Source organism: Lathamus discolor, chromosome 8 (genome assembly GCF_037157495.1).
Source record: "Lathamus discolor isolate bLatDis1 chromosome 8, bLatDis1.hap1, whole genome shotgun sequence".
In the NCBI taxonomy this organism is placed as follows: domain Eukaryota; kingdom Metazoa; phylum Chordata; class Aves; order Psittaciformes; family Psittacidae; genus Lathamus; species Lathamus discolor.
In genome coordinates, this window is record NC_088891.1 from 15,606,010 (window position 1) to 15,622,902 (window position 16,893).

Below are 16,893 nucleotides of genomic sequence, written 5' to 3' on the forward strand. Positions count from 1 at the left end.
AAATGGTTTACAGTAAACCTAGAAGATGAACTGTTATGTTTACACTAACTAATCCATTTATAAATATTAGTTATCTAATTTGATGCCTGTTTTTGTCTGGTTAAAGCTGCTTCCTTTTCATTTTAATTTTTTTTTTCATCTGTTAGGAGTAGCATTTGCCAGTGCAGTGTCTATTGCTGGCAATAAACTTAACATCTTGGGCACTGAGGCTTTAAGTGGAGGGAAATTTTATTCCAGCATGTGTGATAAATGGACATTTTTAAACTTAATTGTAAAACTGAACTTAAAACCACTATGTGCTTGTACAATGGGGGATATGGGAGAGAGGCAACACATGATTTGACTGCTTCAAAACCTGATACGGTTTTATGCTAAAGGTTCTTAAACTTTATGGGTGTAGGAAACTGAAAGTGAGTATGAAGTTGAATCTGCATTGGTAAAAATGAATAAAAGTCACTGGAAGGACTGAACAGACTTTCTGTTCTTTAGTGAGTGTTGAAAAGGAGATAAGTTGTTTGACCACTGATGCTTTAAATCTGATGATACTCACTTTTAAAGTTTCCAAGAAGGTACTTCAGAGACATAGGACAAAAAAAAAGGGGGGGGGGGTGTTGGGGAGCTGCTCTGGAATAATTGAGACTCCTGGTTATGTGATAAAGTCTATTTTGGCTTCCTTACAGGACAAAGAAGCACAGGTTGGGGGATAATTATTATTTAATTTTTTTAGGAAGTATTTTTATGCACCTGCTCTGGGTGCCAGGTACTAGAGGTATTTTAGTGGTCCATGAATTAACTTGTTTTATAAACTGCTACTGATACTGTCTTGCTTTTAAATGTATGCATAACATTGTAATGTGATGTTGAACACTTAGGTATTTGTCAGGAATCACAGTGTTCTGATCTTACATGCTATTGCAGGGGCTAATAAAGATGCAGCCTACTTCTATTCCAGAGAGTTGTGATTTAACCATAATTTAAGGGAAGGAAAAAGAATAGGCTTTTGCTTTTGAGAATTTCCACCACTTACTGTGCTTTATATGCTTAGATGCATTGCCTTAAGTTTTCTGCAGCATCTTTGACTTTAAAGATAAGATTCTCAACCGTATGCATCACTTTTCATACAAAATTCCATTGTCAAAAGAAATCCTTTTGTATGCAATAAATAAAACGTTAGACTGGTATAATTCAAAATCTGTTTCTTATGTAAGTTTTCTTTTTGCCTTGTTTTGCCTTTGTAAGCAGATTCTTTTGCAAATGTGTTATTACAGCTATGGTCTAGGAAAGAATTCTCTTCTAGCAGCCTTTGAATATAGAAGCATGGAATGGTTTGGGTTGGAAGGGACCTTACAGCTCCTCCAGTTCCAACCCCCTGCCACGGGCAGAGATACCGTCCCCTGGCCCAGGTGTTCAAAGCCCCATCTAATACACAATCCCCTGGTGCAATGGGAGGCACCTGTGTGGGGCCGAGCCCCAGAGAGGTCCAGCATATGCTGACAAACAGAATCACCTGTGAAGCTGCCCTTTCTTTGTGTTGCCCTTATGTTGCCGTGTATAACTTGTATGTGAGCAAACATAATGTGAGGTTGAGGAGAGTGCAGAATAGTTCTCATTAGACTTTTATGTAAGTGCAGGCAACTGCTGTGGAGTTGAACTAGTCCTGAGCTTCCGGAACTTGCTAACGTGACTGTTTCTATATGTGCCATGCCTTCCTCCAGCCATGAGTGGCATTTAAACTCAAAGCCCTGCAGGTGCAGAGCTTCCCCTGCTCTCTGGCACGCTGCAGCGGCGCGGGGGAGATGGCGGTGGCCGTGGCGGTGCTGCCCTGCCCGTGCTTTCTGCGATAGCCCCGCGCTCCTCACGGCGGAGCCGCTTCGTGCTGACCTTGGCCTCCCCCAGCCTGCGCTGAGGCGGCTGCACCCCCCACCCCCGCCGGGGCCCGGCTGGACGGAAGTGGTGCAAGCCGTTTCCTGTTTAGGAGGGGCCTGAGAAGGTGGACCAATTGAGGACGTGCATCGTACGATTGTGCCCAATGGGAGCGCAGGACGGGCTTTAAGAGGAACCGCAGCGGTGCGAGGCACTAGTCGCCGGTCAGCCCGGAGCAGCAGCAAGTGTGTGAGGGCAGGCGTCAGCGGCCGCAGCCTCCTTTTATCTCCCTGCAATGGCTTTACCGGTGACGCGTCGCGCCCCTGTGAGTACTGCTTGTGCCTCGGGGAGAAGGAGGCGGGTTGGGCTGTAGAGAGAGGGAAGGGGGCAGCGAGGGAGCGGAAAGAGGGGAAACGGGAGTGTGAGGGGACAGAGGGAGGGAGTGGGCGCAGGAGGTGGGTGGTAGGGGTGTCGAGCTGGGGGTGTGTGAACGCCCGTAGGTCCTGCCGCTTTTTGCCCTTTGGTAGCCGAGCTCAGCGGGCTTGGGTCGCGGTGCGAGCAGGCTGGAAAGAGCTCTGCCCGGGGTGGGGGGGGCGGCACTCGGCGCTTCGGCCGGCCGGGAGCTCCCCTGGGCTTCAGCGTGGAGCTGGGATAGGCGGCGGGGCTGCGGGGGGGGGGGGGGGTAAGGCTGCGCGGGGTTGAGCTCTGAGGTGGGGGCACGCGCCCCCCGCGCCGGGGCTCTGCGCTGCGCACGGCCCGCCCTCATCCTCGCCCGCGGCGGGGGCTGAGGGGCACTAACGCTGTGGTAACGGGAGGGTGCCGGCCGAGGGAGGGGGCAGAATCTGTTCTCGATGGTTTAATCCTGACTCCGCGAGGAATCTTAGAGACCTGGTGCCTCGTGTGCTGTGTAACGTGTCTTCGTGTCTGCGTGCGTAACTCTAATTTAGGTGGTCTGTGTGTAATAAAGAAATGGCTTTGCCCATAAGAATAAAACTGTAGTTAGGAGCGTGTGAAGACAATAAACGGCGATGCGGTAGGTAAGCATTCTACAAAAAGTTGCCGTTGAGGAAGAATGAGATAGGTGCATTGCTCTGATACTAGAGAGTAGTAATCCCTGAAACCTATATAGAGGACACTTCTAAGCATGTGTGAATGAACAGGACATAAAAACTGGTTGAGTAATGAACAGCATACACAGAGGTATGGTGGTGGTAAGTGTTTAATGGAGTTAAGCACCTGAAAGGTCTCAGAGTCTCAAGCTGCGCTTTTATTCTTTTAGGTCACTAGAGGGGCGGAAAATGCTCTGATTGACCTTAAGAGTAAAGCTAAAACTCACCTTCCTGGCAAAAGGGCTGCTTTGGAAGAAATAGGGAATAAAGTTACGACAAGAGGAACACGCGTATCTAAGGTAAAGGAACATTTGAAATCCTTCCATAAGGAAAAGGTGGATTACTGGCTCTGTACTAATTGTAATTATTTGGGCTGCAGAAAACAGAATGCTCCAAACCATCCATAAAGCCTACAAAAGGACCTAACAAGATGACAAATGTAACTGTACTGCCTAAATCTCCAGCTGCTGTGAATCAAGCTTTGAAAGAAACGGATGTTCCAAAGGTAAGAAGTAATGATACTGTTCTGATTCTTAATTTGATTTGAAACTTAGAGCTCTAACTTCAGAATAGGTTATCTGTATCTCATGTATTTGATGTATCTGATTTCTCTGCTGAAAAAGCTGAGGTTTTGGTTTAATGTATGTTGTACTTAAAGGCTAACATTAAAAGTGGTAGAACTAGCTGTTGAGGTACTGGATGAAGCTTCTGCTTTAGATGGCAGTTCCTAGAAGGCTTTCTGGTTCTGTCTGTACAGCATCTTGGTGAAAGCTTGCAGTGCTAGAATGCAAGCTCAGTTTTAACTTCTTTTATCTTAAGGAACTGTGTTAATAACTGGAAAAAAAATGTGGAAACAAGGGAGCGTTGCAGTGTAAATAGTAAATATGTAAGCACTATAATCTGTTCCTTAGGTTCTGTCTCCTGTCCCTATGGATGTATCTATGCAAGAGGAGGATTTGTGCCAAGCCTTCTCTGATGTGTTGCTCAACAATGTAGAAGACATTGATGCTGAGGACTGCGGGGATCCCCAGCTGTGTAGTGACTACGTAAAAGATATCTATGAGTACCTGAGAGAGCTCGAGGTAGGACATTCTGAGTCTGTGCTTCTGCAGTATAGTGTTGATCTTGTTGCTCACACAGCTTTTTCTTCAACAGCTGCAGCAATCGGTCCGTCCACGTTACCTTGATGGGAAGACGATCAATGGACGTATGCGTTCCATTTTAGTTGACTGGCTTATCCAGGTCCACTCAAGATTCCAGCTTTTGCAGGAAACGCTGTATATGTGTGTTGCAGTTATGGATCGCTTCTTACAAGTAAGATATTTTTCAACTTATGTTTGGATTAGGAGACTTGTTCAACTACTGAGTTAGATTTGTAAGGAAAGGATAAATCCTAAGAACCTACACAGCCCACTCTGTGCAAGCACTCTGTGTAATGTTGCATCTTAACTCTGAGGCTGCTGTCCACTTTGAGCCTGTCATTGTAGGGATGGTTGTGAAATCTCATTTGTGTTATAAGTGTAAGCACTGATGTACTGGTGTTTTAAAATGATAAATTTTAGAATCTGTTGATCTAGAGTTTGACTTTCTGGGGCCTGATTTTTAAATTCATATGTTGCAGAGTCATCCAGTGCCTCGGAAGAGGCTTCAGTTGGTGGGTGTAACAGCACTGCTTCTAGCTTCAAAATACGAAGAGATGTTCTCTCCTGATGTAGCAGACTTTGTTTACATTACTGACAATGCCTACACTGGTAATGAAATCAGAGAAATGGAGATCGTGATTCTTCAAGAGTTAGACTTCAGTCTGGGACGACCTCTTCCAATTCATTTCTTGAGAAGAGCATCAAAAGCCGGGGAGGTGGGTACTTGTCCTCATTATCTTGAACTTTCTTAGATGTGTCAAGTCTTACCAGGATTGCTTCTGGCACTTTTATCATGTGATCTTACTAACTCTCTGCTTACATGTTGAATCAAGAAATGCAGCTATGAAACTCCACCATGTGGAGTAACACGACATCACTGTGGCAGCCAGTAGCAGTTCATGTTTGTATTTACTGGCCACTGTGTTCAGTCTTTTTGGCAGTAATTTTACTGTTAAACATACCCAGAGCAAAATCCTTGCTTTTGTCTGGTGATTTGAGTAGTCCCTAGTATAAAGGGGGGCAGTGTGGCTGTTCCTCATAACTTCTGGATGTAAATATTGTATTGTTTAAGAATAAAAATATTAACTTTATCTTTGACCAGACAGTTCACTGTCTTGAGTGAACTGCCCACACTTAAATGGGCTTCAGTTACCTCAACTGACCACTAGGTAATGCTCAATGTTAGGGGAGTGCTTTAATAAGGATCTCCTTGGCATGTTTTACACTTCTGTGTTGTGTGTTCCCCTCCCTCCTAGCGTATTACAGAAGGAGCATTTGTATCCTTGGTTGGGCATAGCAGTGCCTGGTACTGCAGTTTCCTGTCTCCCTTGCTTGACTGTGGGTCTGAATTCTATATGGGTGCTAGACTACACTGGTTTGGACTCCCGTCTCAATTTTGACATGAGTGCCTGTTAACTATTTTTGTCAGTTAATTAATATAATAAACAGTTTGAATTATTATGGTAAGGTGAAGTGAAACTTTGTGGATTAACAAACTCTCAATCTGGTAGGCTGATGCTAAGCAACATACACTAGCAAAATACCTAATGGAGCTGACACTGATAGACTATGACATGGTTCACTATCGTCCTTCAGAGATTGCAGCTGCTGCATTATGCTTGTCCCAAAAGCTTCTGGGACGTAACAAATGGGTAAGTAAGAAGTGTTTTAATAGAGTTAATGAAGGTCATGCTGTAAATAAAGATAGATCTTAATAATTTTCATGGTACATGTAAAGTAATAGAAGTGTGGACCATGAATAGTTAATTGTAATTCAACTACTGGTTACTTTGCAAATGTTAGTGCTTTTATGTTCTCCTCGGTGTAGAAATGTGGTTCTTGGCATTGGTGTCCAGACTCCTACTGTGCACCAGAAGCAATTCTGGATCTGTCGCTTGAACTGACAGTGCTACATTTCTTAGCACTCAAGGCTAAGCCATGAAGGTTAGGGCATTGGCTACCTGAAATGACTGTGCCCTGAGCAGCAATCCCCACCTCCTCAATCTCGGATCTCTTGCTGTTACATTGCAGGATGCAAAGCAGGAGTACTACACTGGGTATACAGAAGACAGTCTTGAGATGACTATGAAACATATGGCCAAGAATGTTTTCAAAGTAAATGAGAACTTGACTAAATACACTGTAAGTACCACTACTTGAATCTTTTAAATGTTTTAGAGAGAACCTTTGTTGTATATTCTGGCTCCTTAGGTAAATGTTTTATAGGTTACCTTAAAGTCTATGCTATTCTGATAAGGCTGTGAGAGAGGGTATTGCATTAGTACTAACTTCAGAGTATTTTTAGACAAACTGTGCTCTCGGTAACTTTGCTTGCTTGTTTTCCAAGTAGTCAGGCTAAGCGACCCCAAATTATAAAATGTTTTATATGCACAGTATTTATCTTTTGTAATGCTATTCTTCTACCTCTGCAGGCTACAAAGAACAAGTATGCAAGTAGCAAGCTACTGATGATAAGCACAATCCCTCAACTGAACAGCAAGATAATCAAGGACCTGGCTTTACCACTCTTGGGATAACCCTAGGCAGCAAAGTTCTGTTGATGTATGCACTTTGTCTTTATCAGCCTGTTGAGGCAAAACTACTGCTCCTTGTACATAGCATTCCAGCTGTACCACAGACATTTCAGGTTTGGAAGGTGAAATTTTAAATTTTCTTTGTAATACAACTCTCTGCCTAGAAATAAAGCTTCTCTTTTATGAAAAAGAGTGAATCTTAAAGGCTCTGCCTAGACACATCTGATGTTTAATGTCCAAGCAAGGCGTCTGACTAAATAGGTGATTGATACAGCTTGGAACTCTTTTCTTAAAATCTGCTTTATTTCTAAGACACACTCCAACACCCCTCCCCTCCCGCCCAAGCTTTCAATTGCTTCTTCACTCACACCACTGCCCTTTTATTCTTTTTTTTTTTCTTCTGTGTTTCTTTATTCTTGTTTCTTTTTTTCTTTTTTTTGCTGCTTTCCATTCTCCCTGCCTTTTCCTAGATTTTTTCCTGCCTATTCCCAGATTTTTCTGCCTTTTCCTTCTTTAGCTTTTACTAGATTTTCCTGTCTTTTCCAAGATTTTCCTACCTTTTCCTAGATTTTCCTGCCTTTTTCTAGATTTTGCTCCTGTCTGGTCTCTCTTGCTTTTCCTTCCTTTTCCTCCATTCTTGCTCACTTTTGCTCTCTTCTGGTCTCTCTCATTCTTCCTGCCTTTTTCTCTCTTTTCCTCCCTTTTCTTCTCTTCCATTCTCTTTCCCTCTCATAAACTTACCTGGAGGAATACAGTCCAACCTACCATCAGTAGATCCTTCCTCATCACTTCCTTCTCCCAGTATCTTCTCTTCTGTGTGTGCTGGTTCTGATTTAGAACAACTAAATACTGCAAAACCGGCCTTGAATTCAGTGCTCCCCCTGTGCGAAGGATGTTGTAACTACTGCGTTTTATCTTGAGCAGGAGACTTCTTTCTCCCATAGGATAAGTCAACCTAGCACTTCCTGCACATGGTCTGTTGAAAAATGTGCTTGATCATTTTTTGTGTATATGATTCCCCCCAGAGTAAGACCCACTTTCCAGAAGCAGACTCTACAGTCTGTTATCCCATGCTGGAGGGGGAGTTTGTGTGCCTAAACTAGACTTAGGCAATAGTTTAGGAGGGAGGGGATTCAAGACTTTTCAGCTTTATCTTAAAGCTTATGCAATGTATTAACATACACAGGATTTATTTTTTTTTTTTTAGCTGCTCTTAATAACGGAGAATTAATGCACAGTGCTTGAGCTGGGCATGGTGAAAATGTGTTGGAGCAAAGGAAGGGGATATTTTTCTTTAGAAATCCAGGCAGTAAAATTAGACATTGTGAAGGGGTATGCTTATATATGTAACTGGAAACAAATTGCACAAAGGACAGACTTGTTCAGCTAACTGCTGCTTCTGTTTTATTTTCTGGAGGTTCAGAAGGCAAAGCATGAATGGTGGTAACTAACTGTATGGCAAGCAACAGTCACTCTGTTATGGGAGGCAATCAGATTTGAGCAATAATGCTATTGACATTTGAAAGGAGTAGTGCATATCTGTAAGTACCTGGCATAAAAACTCTAGAACTACTTCATGAATAACAGCAGTGGAATACTACATTATACATTCATACATGTTTCTATCATATTCAGTTTTTATATACAGTATATTATCTGTTTCTATAAATGTACAGCTCTGCATAAAGACACTTATTACAGGTAGAGCATTAAACATAAATCCAACATGGGCCAGCCATATTACACTATAAATCTCAAAGAAGGCAACATTATTTAGCATACAGTACTATGTGGTTTTCTGTTTTAACTTCTTAGACTGCCTGTTGGAGTCCCTAAACACATCAGCAAACACAAAGCAGTTTCATTACAACTCTGTACAGAATTACTTAAATACACCATCACAGTAGGTTTTTAGATGGTAATATCCCAAATTGGCTTAAATCTTTTTTGACGTGTAGCAGCATACTTAGCATGTTCCCCAGAATGATCTGCATTAGAGGAAATGTGCATTTAACATCTTCAGTAGATAATTGCAAAGGTTACTGATACTCAGCTGAAGGCACTTATTAGCTACAGCCAGTTCAAAGTCCCTGGTCCCAGACTGCAAAGCACCTTTCTGCTTCAGGAAAATGTTAAGTTTGAGTACTCTCCGCTTAATAGGTGTTAAAACCAGGTTTTAAATATAATAAATAATTGGTCTGTATGTCCATTGCTGTATGCTTCTGAGACAAAATGATCAAAGTCTGTGCTGTGGGTAACTTTCTTCCTGCTCATGTACAACTTCACTGGTGAAACCCCTGCTGATAATGGCAGATCTCAGAACCACTATGTCCTGAAGGCAAGGAAAAACATCTTCAACCACAGGTAACTTCATGCCAATTTTTGTCTGAGCCTTTTATATCTTTGTGACATAATTGTTGGGAAACAGACCTTGTTTCCCTCGTAGTCTTCCTGTCCACCAGCCAGAAGGATCTATGACAAAGAAAGCAAAGTAGTGAGGTTCTGTAAACTTTATACCTGAAGAGGCAGCCTTGCAAAGCGGTTCCACAATGTGACAGCCTTTTTGTGAAGGACTGAGGAGAAATGTGAAGAACCTTAGCTTGCTGATGTTTTGGCTACATCACTGCCTTAGGAGGTTGCTTTTAAAGACACAGAGTTAGGACTGGTTTATAACTTTTTTGGTTCTTGTGCTATAGCTGTGGTAATTTTCAGCCAAAGCCTGTGACAGAATTACAGAATTGGAGATCTGGATACAGATCTGGAGTACCAAGTAATGCATACCTCCTCACTGATGAGGTCTGATCAGTGTGGGTGTGGAGACCTCTATTCTCTGAGCTGTCATAGAGATTTGCAAGCTTAATGAGGGAGAATAACTGTGGGGTAGCTCAAAAAGTCGTGTCTTCTTATCAATACATACCTTCTTTAATTATATCAATCACGTCGTTGGCATTAAAGCTAAGCTCGTCTGTGTCCTGAGCATCATACGCATACAATGCCCTGCACTGTGGTACCTGAGGCTTAGGCTTGGGCTGTGGTTTTGGCCTTCCTCCAGCTGGTGGTGGTCGGTTTGTTGTCTGCCTGCGAACACTGATGGGAGAAAATACATAAATGTGCTTTGAAGTATGTGACTTGAACCTAAGCCTTATCAACCCCTCTGTGCTAATGGACTGGTTCTAGAGAGTATCACAGAACAAAGGGAACAGGATTCTCTTAAATTTAAAATAGCCACCTGACACACTTCCCTGTGAAAGGCCTAGTTGCCATTTCTTCCCTACTGAAATGGATGAACAGGTATTTCCAAAGAGCAGTTCAAATGCATAGTGCTCAGTATAGCATTTTAGTGCTCAGCTAGAATGTAAACAAATGTGTACATGCAGTTCCTGTGTATTTTGGCAGCTACACAGTTCAGTCTGTCTCTCCCCATGCCCCACCTTCACTGTAGTTTCCAGTATTAAAAACAAAGTTCTAGCTCACAGTCTTGCTACTTTACCATTCTTGTGACTAAGCTGTAAGAGACTGTCTCTCTTATAAGTTGCCTCAGACTCCAGGGCCATCTATGGACTTGTTCTGTTATAGTCAACTCTGAAGCAACAGGGGAGATGCTGCACAAACTCTGTCACAGCTGTGACCACTCCAAAGATAGGAAGGGGAAAGAGGGAAGAAATGCATTTGTCAGCTCATCGGGTAATAAAGGCTGGAAGAGAGAACAGGTATTAGATGCAATATGTCAGTTTAATGTAAATAAATAAATGTGATGAATGATTAAAAACACTGCAGTAATGTGGAGGAGCCAACTGTGATCGTTCATGTAATTCCGTAACATCACACAGCTCTTGGAGAGGCCTATAGTTACTTATGCTAAGTTCTAATTTTTATCAGTATGTATGTCTTTGTCTAGTTTTATGTAGTGAACTGCACCAGAAAATGCACTTTGAAGTATGAGTTAGAATAGTATTTCCATTCTAAATTTATCTACTGTGAGAGAGGATTTTCTGCTGTTGTTCAGCATGTATTGACTTTGCTTGGGATAAGATACTTATCAAACCTAGACTTACAGATGGAAATAAAATTCAGAGCAAGTCTTAGAAAAGTGGCTCAGCTTTTCTGCAACCACTGTAGGACAAGAACATGCTGAATGAGATGTTTTGCTGGTGCAAGCACTGTGGTTTCTGACTTAGGTTTGTATTGGATTGTTAATGATAACTGAAAGTTAAAGCTGTCATAGTACCAACTGCATCCTTAACAGCACCACACCTCCCTCCCCCAGTTTGGACACAGATGCTGTTCAGATGAGTTCAGAAGCAAGGGGCTCCACTGCTGCTTGTGACTCAGTGAGGGCTCTCCTTCACTCTCTGTGCCTTTGGACTCTGTATCAATCAGTTCTAGCTCAATATTCCCTTTGTACACTTCATCCATGATACCAGTAATAGAATGAACCTTGCCCTCCAATTCTGTTAATACAATCTATAGAGGCATGGCTTAACACTGGTCTTGCTATTACCTTTGGTCATTTGTCGAGCAGCCCCTAAACTACTCATTTCACAGAGGAAAACTTACCTGAACCACACCGCTGGATGTAGTTAGTAATGATGGTTCTTTTGGGTACAGTAAGAACGTAGCTCATAATGCAACTCTGTTTTGTACAAGTAATTCCTTTTGGGCTGTTGCTGCTGTGAAACTCCCCTAGGATGTGTTTTTTCTTAGTGGTGAATGTGTTGGACAAATTTGAGTGCTGCGACTGGTACTTAACAGGAAAAACTGGAAGGAAGGACAGGCAGAACCCCTCTGGTGTTGGGCTTACCTCCCACCTCCATTTGTTTGTGAGCCCGACTCTGGTCTCGCCTGGTTTGGAGAGCTGATCTATTTCTCGAAGGATATGCTTACTTGACTAGATTACTGTGTACTCCAGCCAGGTCCCTAATGCTTATGCTGGCCAAGGGTAACACCAGTTTGTGGGCAGAGAGAAGGTGATGGAAAGGAACACACAGCTTGTCCTGGCCGTGTCAGCCAAAGCCAAGCCTGACCTGCGGCGGTGCCACTGTCCCGACAGCAGGGGGCGCGCGCTGCCGGTTGGTCCGCGCCGCGACACCACCGACATGCGCTGGAGTGTGCCTGAACCAGCTCTGGGGCCGTGCATAGACACGGGCTTCTGTCACCGTCAGTACTGGCAGGGGCAATAACCGGGTTGTGTCTATTGTGGCGATTACATATTGCTCTTCTGACTGTGCTCACAACATGGGGTTACTGGCACTAACAAAGCATGCAATATGCTAAGTCAAAATACTCCAATTCCTACACCAGTCCACTGCTTTTACAAATGTAAAGCCAAACAATTACCTACTTGCTTTGATGCTCACCTGAAGTCACCCTCATGGGGGGGGCTGCACTCTGCTCCTCTCAGAGCAGGCACTTTCCACCATTTCTGACCAAAATGCTATTTTACACTTCAGGTAGGAACCACAATTCAATGAACTCACACAGGGTGTACTGGACCCATAGCAACTCACCAATTGGAATGCTACAGTCTACAAAATAACTGACTTTGCTAGGCCCTTTTTAGGTGTTCCCTTACTTTACACAGTAGCATCCATATTGTTACTGTGAGTCTCCTACAGCTTTGGCTTGCTTTGAAAGAAAAAAATCCAAACCACAACAAACCCAAAAGAACAAAACAAGCAACCCTCACTCCTCAACATCATCTTCCCTCAGAATAAGTTGTTACTTTGTGCTATGTTACTACATACTCTCTTCCTTTACTTGCAGCTTCCTGGAGAAAAGCTCAGCTTCTACAAGATCTATGCAGAGGTAGCTGATTGATACCTGTTCCTTACTTGTTCTGGTTACAATTACTGCTGTGGCTGTCAGTGGTGTTTTTCTACCCAGCCTGAGTATATTCAGTGAAAACTGTGGCAGGCAGTTAAAGATGTCATTTAATATAGTGTGTTTTGTTGGAGGTGTTTATCATGTGTGTTTACCTGAGCTGCAGAGCATAGAATTGTGTCTGCACTAACCATCACTATGCAAAGTTATTACACCTTACCCCAGTAGATTTTTATTCTCTAATAGAGCCTTCCTTGTTGATTTAATCTGCTCTGGGACTTGCTTACATCAGAATTAAATAACAACAAGAAATATAAACTGCATATTCAAAACCAGATTATTTCTCTTTTTGCGCTAGAATTGTTGAATTGACAGAATTCTCTGATTAAGTGGTGCTCAAATTCCCACTACAGTAAAGCTCCACTAATATTCTACAAGAGAGAGGAATAAAAAGGCTAAATTGAAGCAGAATCGGTTCAGTCACTGGAAAGTTTAAGATTTTGCAAGGCCTTTAGCAGTCTGGAGCACTAAGGTCCCATAAATACTTGACAGAAGACATCTGTCTTTTGATTTCCACAAATCAGAGGTCTTGCCTGGTTCCAGCTTTTCAGCCAAGATCTGGAACAGCTGCTTTCAGAGTTGACAACAACTTGTTCTGCTTCCTTCTACTAAGCCCCTGATTTATTGGTTCTGTCTTTCTGCTACAAATCTGGTGGTCTTGATACTTTTGGCTACTGCTGAATGCCTACTGACCTAACAAGACCCACCCCACATAAACCTTGTAGGATTGTCTTGGGAGCATATTCTGGAAGGCTGCAGCTTAGAAGTCCAAATGATGCTAAAATAATCTTGACTGTCATGCCAAGCCTTCCTCCTTAAAAGGGATTACAATTCTGGTATATGAGTCTAGAATCAAAGGTGGAACAAAAAGACTATTAGCCAGCATTTCTGGGCATGAGACTGCCACAAAACCCTGCTGTTCATGATCTGCACACCAGAGGGAAAGAAGGCCTAGTCAAACTTTGCTAATTGTCTTAATACCCTTAACTGAAAGTTACCAGGCAAATTTAAGATATTAACTAGAACTGGCTCACCTTCATTCCTAAAGGCTTATGATGGAATATGCATTTTTAAATCCTATGGAAGATGATGATACCTTAGAATACATACAGCTCAGTAGCACAATCTGGTCATCTCTGTACACAGTGTGAGTCAGATGTAAGTCAGTTTGTGTGTTTAAAGCTGTTTACAAAAATTGACACCTTTTTCTCAGATTAATGTAAAATCTTACCCAGCTGCTCCTTGGTCAGGTACTTTCAAGAAATCCAGGCTTTCTGGTTGCTGTGAAATCTTGCCTGATCCTCCTGACAGTTGCCGTGGTAAAGCTGGACGTGTCATATTTGTATACAGGTTTTTCTGACTGGCCCGCTGGTTTCCTGGGGCATGGGGAAGTGCTACAAACTGTGGGGGATTTATTACTCCATTTTGCTGCTGACCTAGAAGTAAATAAAGTGTGAACACATCCACTCCAAACTGTAACTCAGTAAAGGTAACCTTCTCCTTGTATTGATGGCTCAGCTGTCAGATTTGGCTGTCAGTGAGACCCAGCTATAGAGGTACTTTAAAACAATGTTGATTTAGACACAGTTTGTAGTCTGCTGGCAATCTATTTTTGTTTCACGTCTTCATGGACTTGTGCTCAAGTTAGAGACATGTGCCTTGGATGTTACAAGCGAGAAGATGTCTGGTAAGGACATGTCATAAGCATTGGGAGATACTTGATTACGGAAGGCCATACTGCAGGAATGGGTATCCACTGGTGCCTTGGACATGTGTGTAAATTTACATCTGAACTACCTTACCTACACAAGGCAAGTCTGAGCAGTCCCTGCAGGCACAAGGCTTCTTCAAATAATGTTTGGCTTTTTCACCTAGCTATGGAACTGCTGAAAGTATTAGAACAGACTTTCCTTGCTTTAACTCACCCTGTATGAATATTTGCTGTCTGTGTTCACAGAGAGGTTAACTCTCAACTGTAGTAATTTCCCACTTTACTACAAGCAGTTGTTTGCAGACCACGCAGTCCTTAGTTTGACTGTTACAGCTGTGAGGATCGGGAACTGTCTAGTTAATTTGGTAACCAAGACTGGTTGCACACCCAGCTCACACCATTAGCATTGTGCTTCTCAGTAAACAGCAGCTGACTCAAAGTATTCTGGAAGCATAAGTAAAAAAAAAAAAAAAAAACCAAAAAAACTGAAACTACTTGGGGAATGTTTTGTCAATGGAATATTGTTATCCCCTCTGACTTCACAGGCTAAATTAATCACATCTCTCAAGAGCAGAAGTGAAACACCCTAATGACATCAATCCCACGCAGAAAAAGCCATGCTGCTCACTGGCACAGCTGATACATCTTAGCCTTTAGCATACACAAAAGTTACGTATCAGGGTGGGACAACTGAGGCATAAATCACATTCTATTGTTTACTGGCACTGAAAGCAGTTTCACTGCAAAGCACTGTCTATGACTTGATAAGTGTATAATTTTTACCCTTGAAAGTGGAGAAGGCTAAGGGGTAAGGTTTAGATTCCATGTCTTGCATTAAGTGGCTGAAAATGCCAGCATCCATGACATCTCTGGTGGAACAGCAGTTTGTCTGTCTGCTGACTCAAACAATACAATGCTCAAACAATGCCTACAATTTAAGTTTTGCTGACAGGATCTTTTAAAGAGGATTTTAAGCCTTTACTAGGATCTGACGTGTAAAAAAATTGCCAGATGACAAGAGTAAAGTGAAAACCTGAATTTTGTTTTTGCCTGAGGCTAAGAGGACTTACCAGGAGGAGGTGGTGCAGCTCTCATAGGGTAAGTCTGACTTTGAGACCTACTGGAATACCCTCTACTTTGGGTAAGGTTCCGTCTAGTAGGACCTGAAAAAGAAAATCCAAACATTTAATTATCTAAGGGTAAGTCCTTCTGGCTGCCTGACCCGTACTCTGATCAGAAAGCGCTGATCTTCAGCAACAACGAATCTGAAACGTACAGCACTGGCCAGGCTGTTCTACAGCTTTAGGTGCAAAAAAGATGACCTAGGCATACTCTCCCTTTTGTGATCCAGTTCAGCCACAGAATATAAAGTAAAGCTATCTCAAGACTGCAGTAAATGAGGTGCAAAAGACTGTTAGCTTTATGAACTTGTTTGTAAACCATGGGTAGCTGGCACAGCGGTACTTTGGACTATACTGTTTCTAATCAGAAATTAGTATGAGAAAAAGGCAGGACACTTAACTCCAGAGGCTGGTGTACTTGCAGCTCAATCTGTGGTGATGTACAGACGCTGCCTTTCCTCCTATCACAACCTGTTCTGTCCTGATTTAGACCTTTCTTCATCAGCTAGACTGTAGGAACTGCAGGAGCTCAGCAGAGTCAGAGACTCCTCACCAAAATACTTGGCTAATTGTGTCATTTGTACTATGTCACACAATTAAATGCCCTCATTTCTTTTGCCACAAAGCAAAGAACTGCAGGCATTTCAGAAACGGTATATAGTGAAAGCAACAAAATTCCAGCACGACTGTTAGGATCTGTAGCTTGAATCTTCATTTAAATGTTACAGAGAAATAATAAAGAACAAACATGCTGAGGCTAGAGGCAAGCAAGGAAACAATCAGCCACTCTAAATTTTTAAGTCATTCACTAATGCCTAAAGGAAATTCATACTTACGGGAATTCTTTGGTAGCCCTGGTCCAATGCTGATCTGCAGCACCTTATTACTTGGCTTGAGAACAGCTATATCTCCTTGGCCTTGCATAAATTGCACTTGTCGAGAACCACCACTGCTCCAGGGCCCCCAACTCTCCTTTTTCAGCTTCACTTCAAGTCTAATAAACATGTGAACACACGAATAAAAAGCCAGAAAGTACTTACAGCAAATCAGGACAGTATCACTTGGCAGCAGGTAACTTAGAAATATAAAAAGCTTGGACTAAGAATCTATATTCCCCAAGTGACTCAGGTGACAAACTGCCTGATTACATCTCTTTCATGCTTTTTAAAATGTTCTTGTTAATTTTTTAACTTCCCTGCTACAGCTATTCCAAGGAAGCTTAAGATGCCCCAGAGAGGACAGAGTGTACAGAGAGCATTTGAACAAAACTTTTACTCCTGATACTGGCCTTGTGTTCCCAGCATACAGGAGTATACACTATAGCCATGTTTCACACTTCAATTGTCTTCCTACATCCTTTCCAAATGAAAATAATAACCTTCTGTTAACTTTTCTGATTCTTCCACTTTTTCAGATCAAACATACAAATCCAAGACCTGCTGTTGCTAATATGCATAACAGGTAGGAGTATTAACAAAAGCACATGTTTGTTGGAATAGTTTCCAGCATGTACTTACAGCTAAAATGCTCATC

At 42.4% G+C, this 16,893-nt stretch overlaps 2 protein-coding genes across 4 annotated transcripts in view; one reads left to right on the plus strand and one right to left on the minus strand.

Annotated features, from left to right (window-relative positions):
- The first annotated feature begins 2,054 nt into the window (after positions 1 to 2,054).
- On the plus strand, positions 2,055 to 6,838 carry CCNB2 (cyclin B2). Its single transcript, XM_065688828.1, has 9 exons — positions 2,055 to 2,188; positions 3,143 to 3,271; positions 3,352 to 3,477; positions 3,884 to 4,054; positions 4,128 to 4,286; positions 4,594 to 4,830; positions 5,626 to 5,766; positions 6,146 to 6,256; positions 6,547 to 6,838. The coding sequence occupies exons 1-9, from the start codon at positions 2,159 to 2,161 to the stop codon at positions 6,649 to 6,651; spliced, it is 1,209 nt and encodes a 402-aa protein (XP_065544900.1). The 5' UTR covers positions 2,055 to 2,158; the 3' UTR covers positions 6,652 to 6,838.
- A 1,188-nt stretch (positions 6,839 to 8,026) lies between these two features.
- Positions 8,027 to 16,893, minus strand: part of MYO1E (myosin IE) — an 82,857-nt gene continuing 73,990 nt past the window's right edge. For 2 of the 3 annotated variants that reach the window (XM_065688826.1, XM_065688827.1), the window contains 5 exons: positions 16,197 to 16,354; positions 15,310 to 15,402; positions 13,760 to 13,964; positions 9,566 to 9,735; positions 8,027 to 9,120 (listed from right to left, as the gene is read on the minus strand). In XM_065688826.1, the coding sequence (XP_065544898.1) occupies positions 9,044 to 9,120; positions 9,566 to 9,735; positions 13,760 to 13,964; positions 15,310 to 15,402; positions 16,197 to 16,354 (703 nt within the window). In that variant the 3' untranslated portion in view covers positions 8,027 to 9,043. Of the gene's footprint in view, positions 9,121 to 9,565; positions 9,736 to 10,138; positions 10,343 to 13,759; positions 13,965 to 15,309; positions 15,403 to 16,196; positions 16,355 to 16,893 lie in introns of those variants that run through there. The other variant, XR_010614727.1, reaches the window with a different exon arrangement.

Coding starts and splice junctions, on each gene's coding strand:
- CCNB2 (XM_065688828.1), top strand. CDS start 2,159: ATGGCTTTACCGGTGACGCGTCGCGCCCCT. Junction 5,767..6,145: donor TTCTGGGACGTAACAAATGG/GTAAGTAAGAAG, acceptor GTTACATTGCAG/GATGCAAAGCAGGAGTACTA. Junction 6,257..6,546: donor AGAACTTGACTAAATACACT/GTAAGTACCACT, acceptor CTACCTCTGCAG/GCTACAAAGAACAAGTATGC.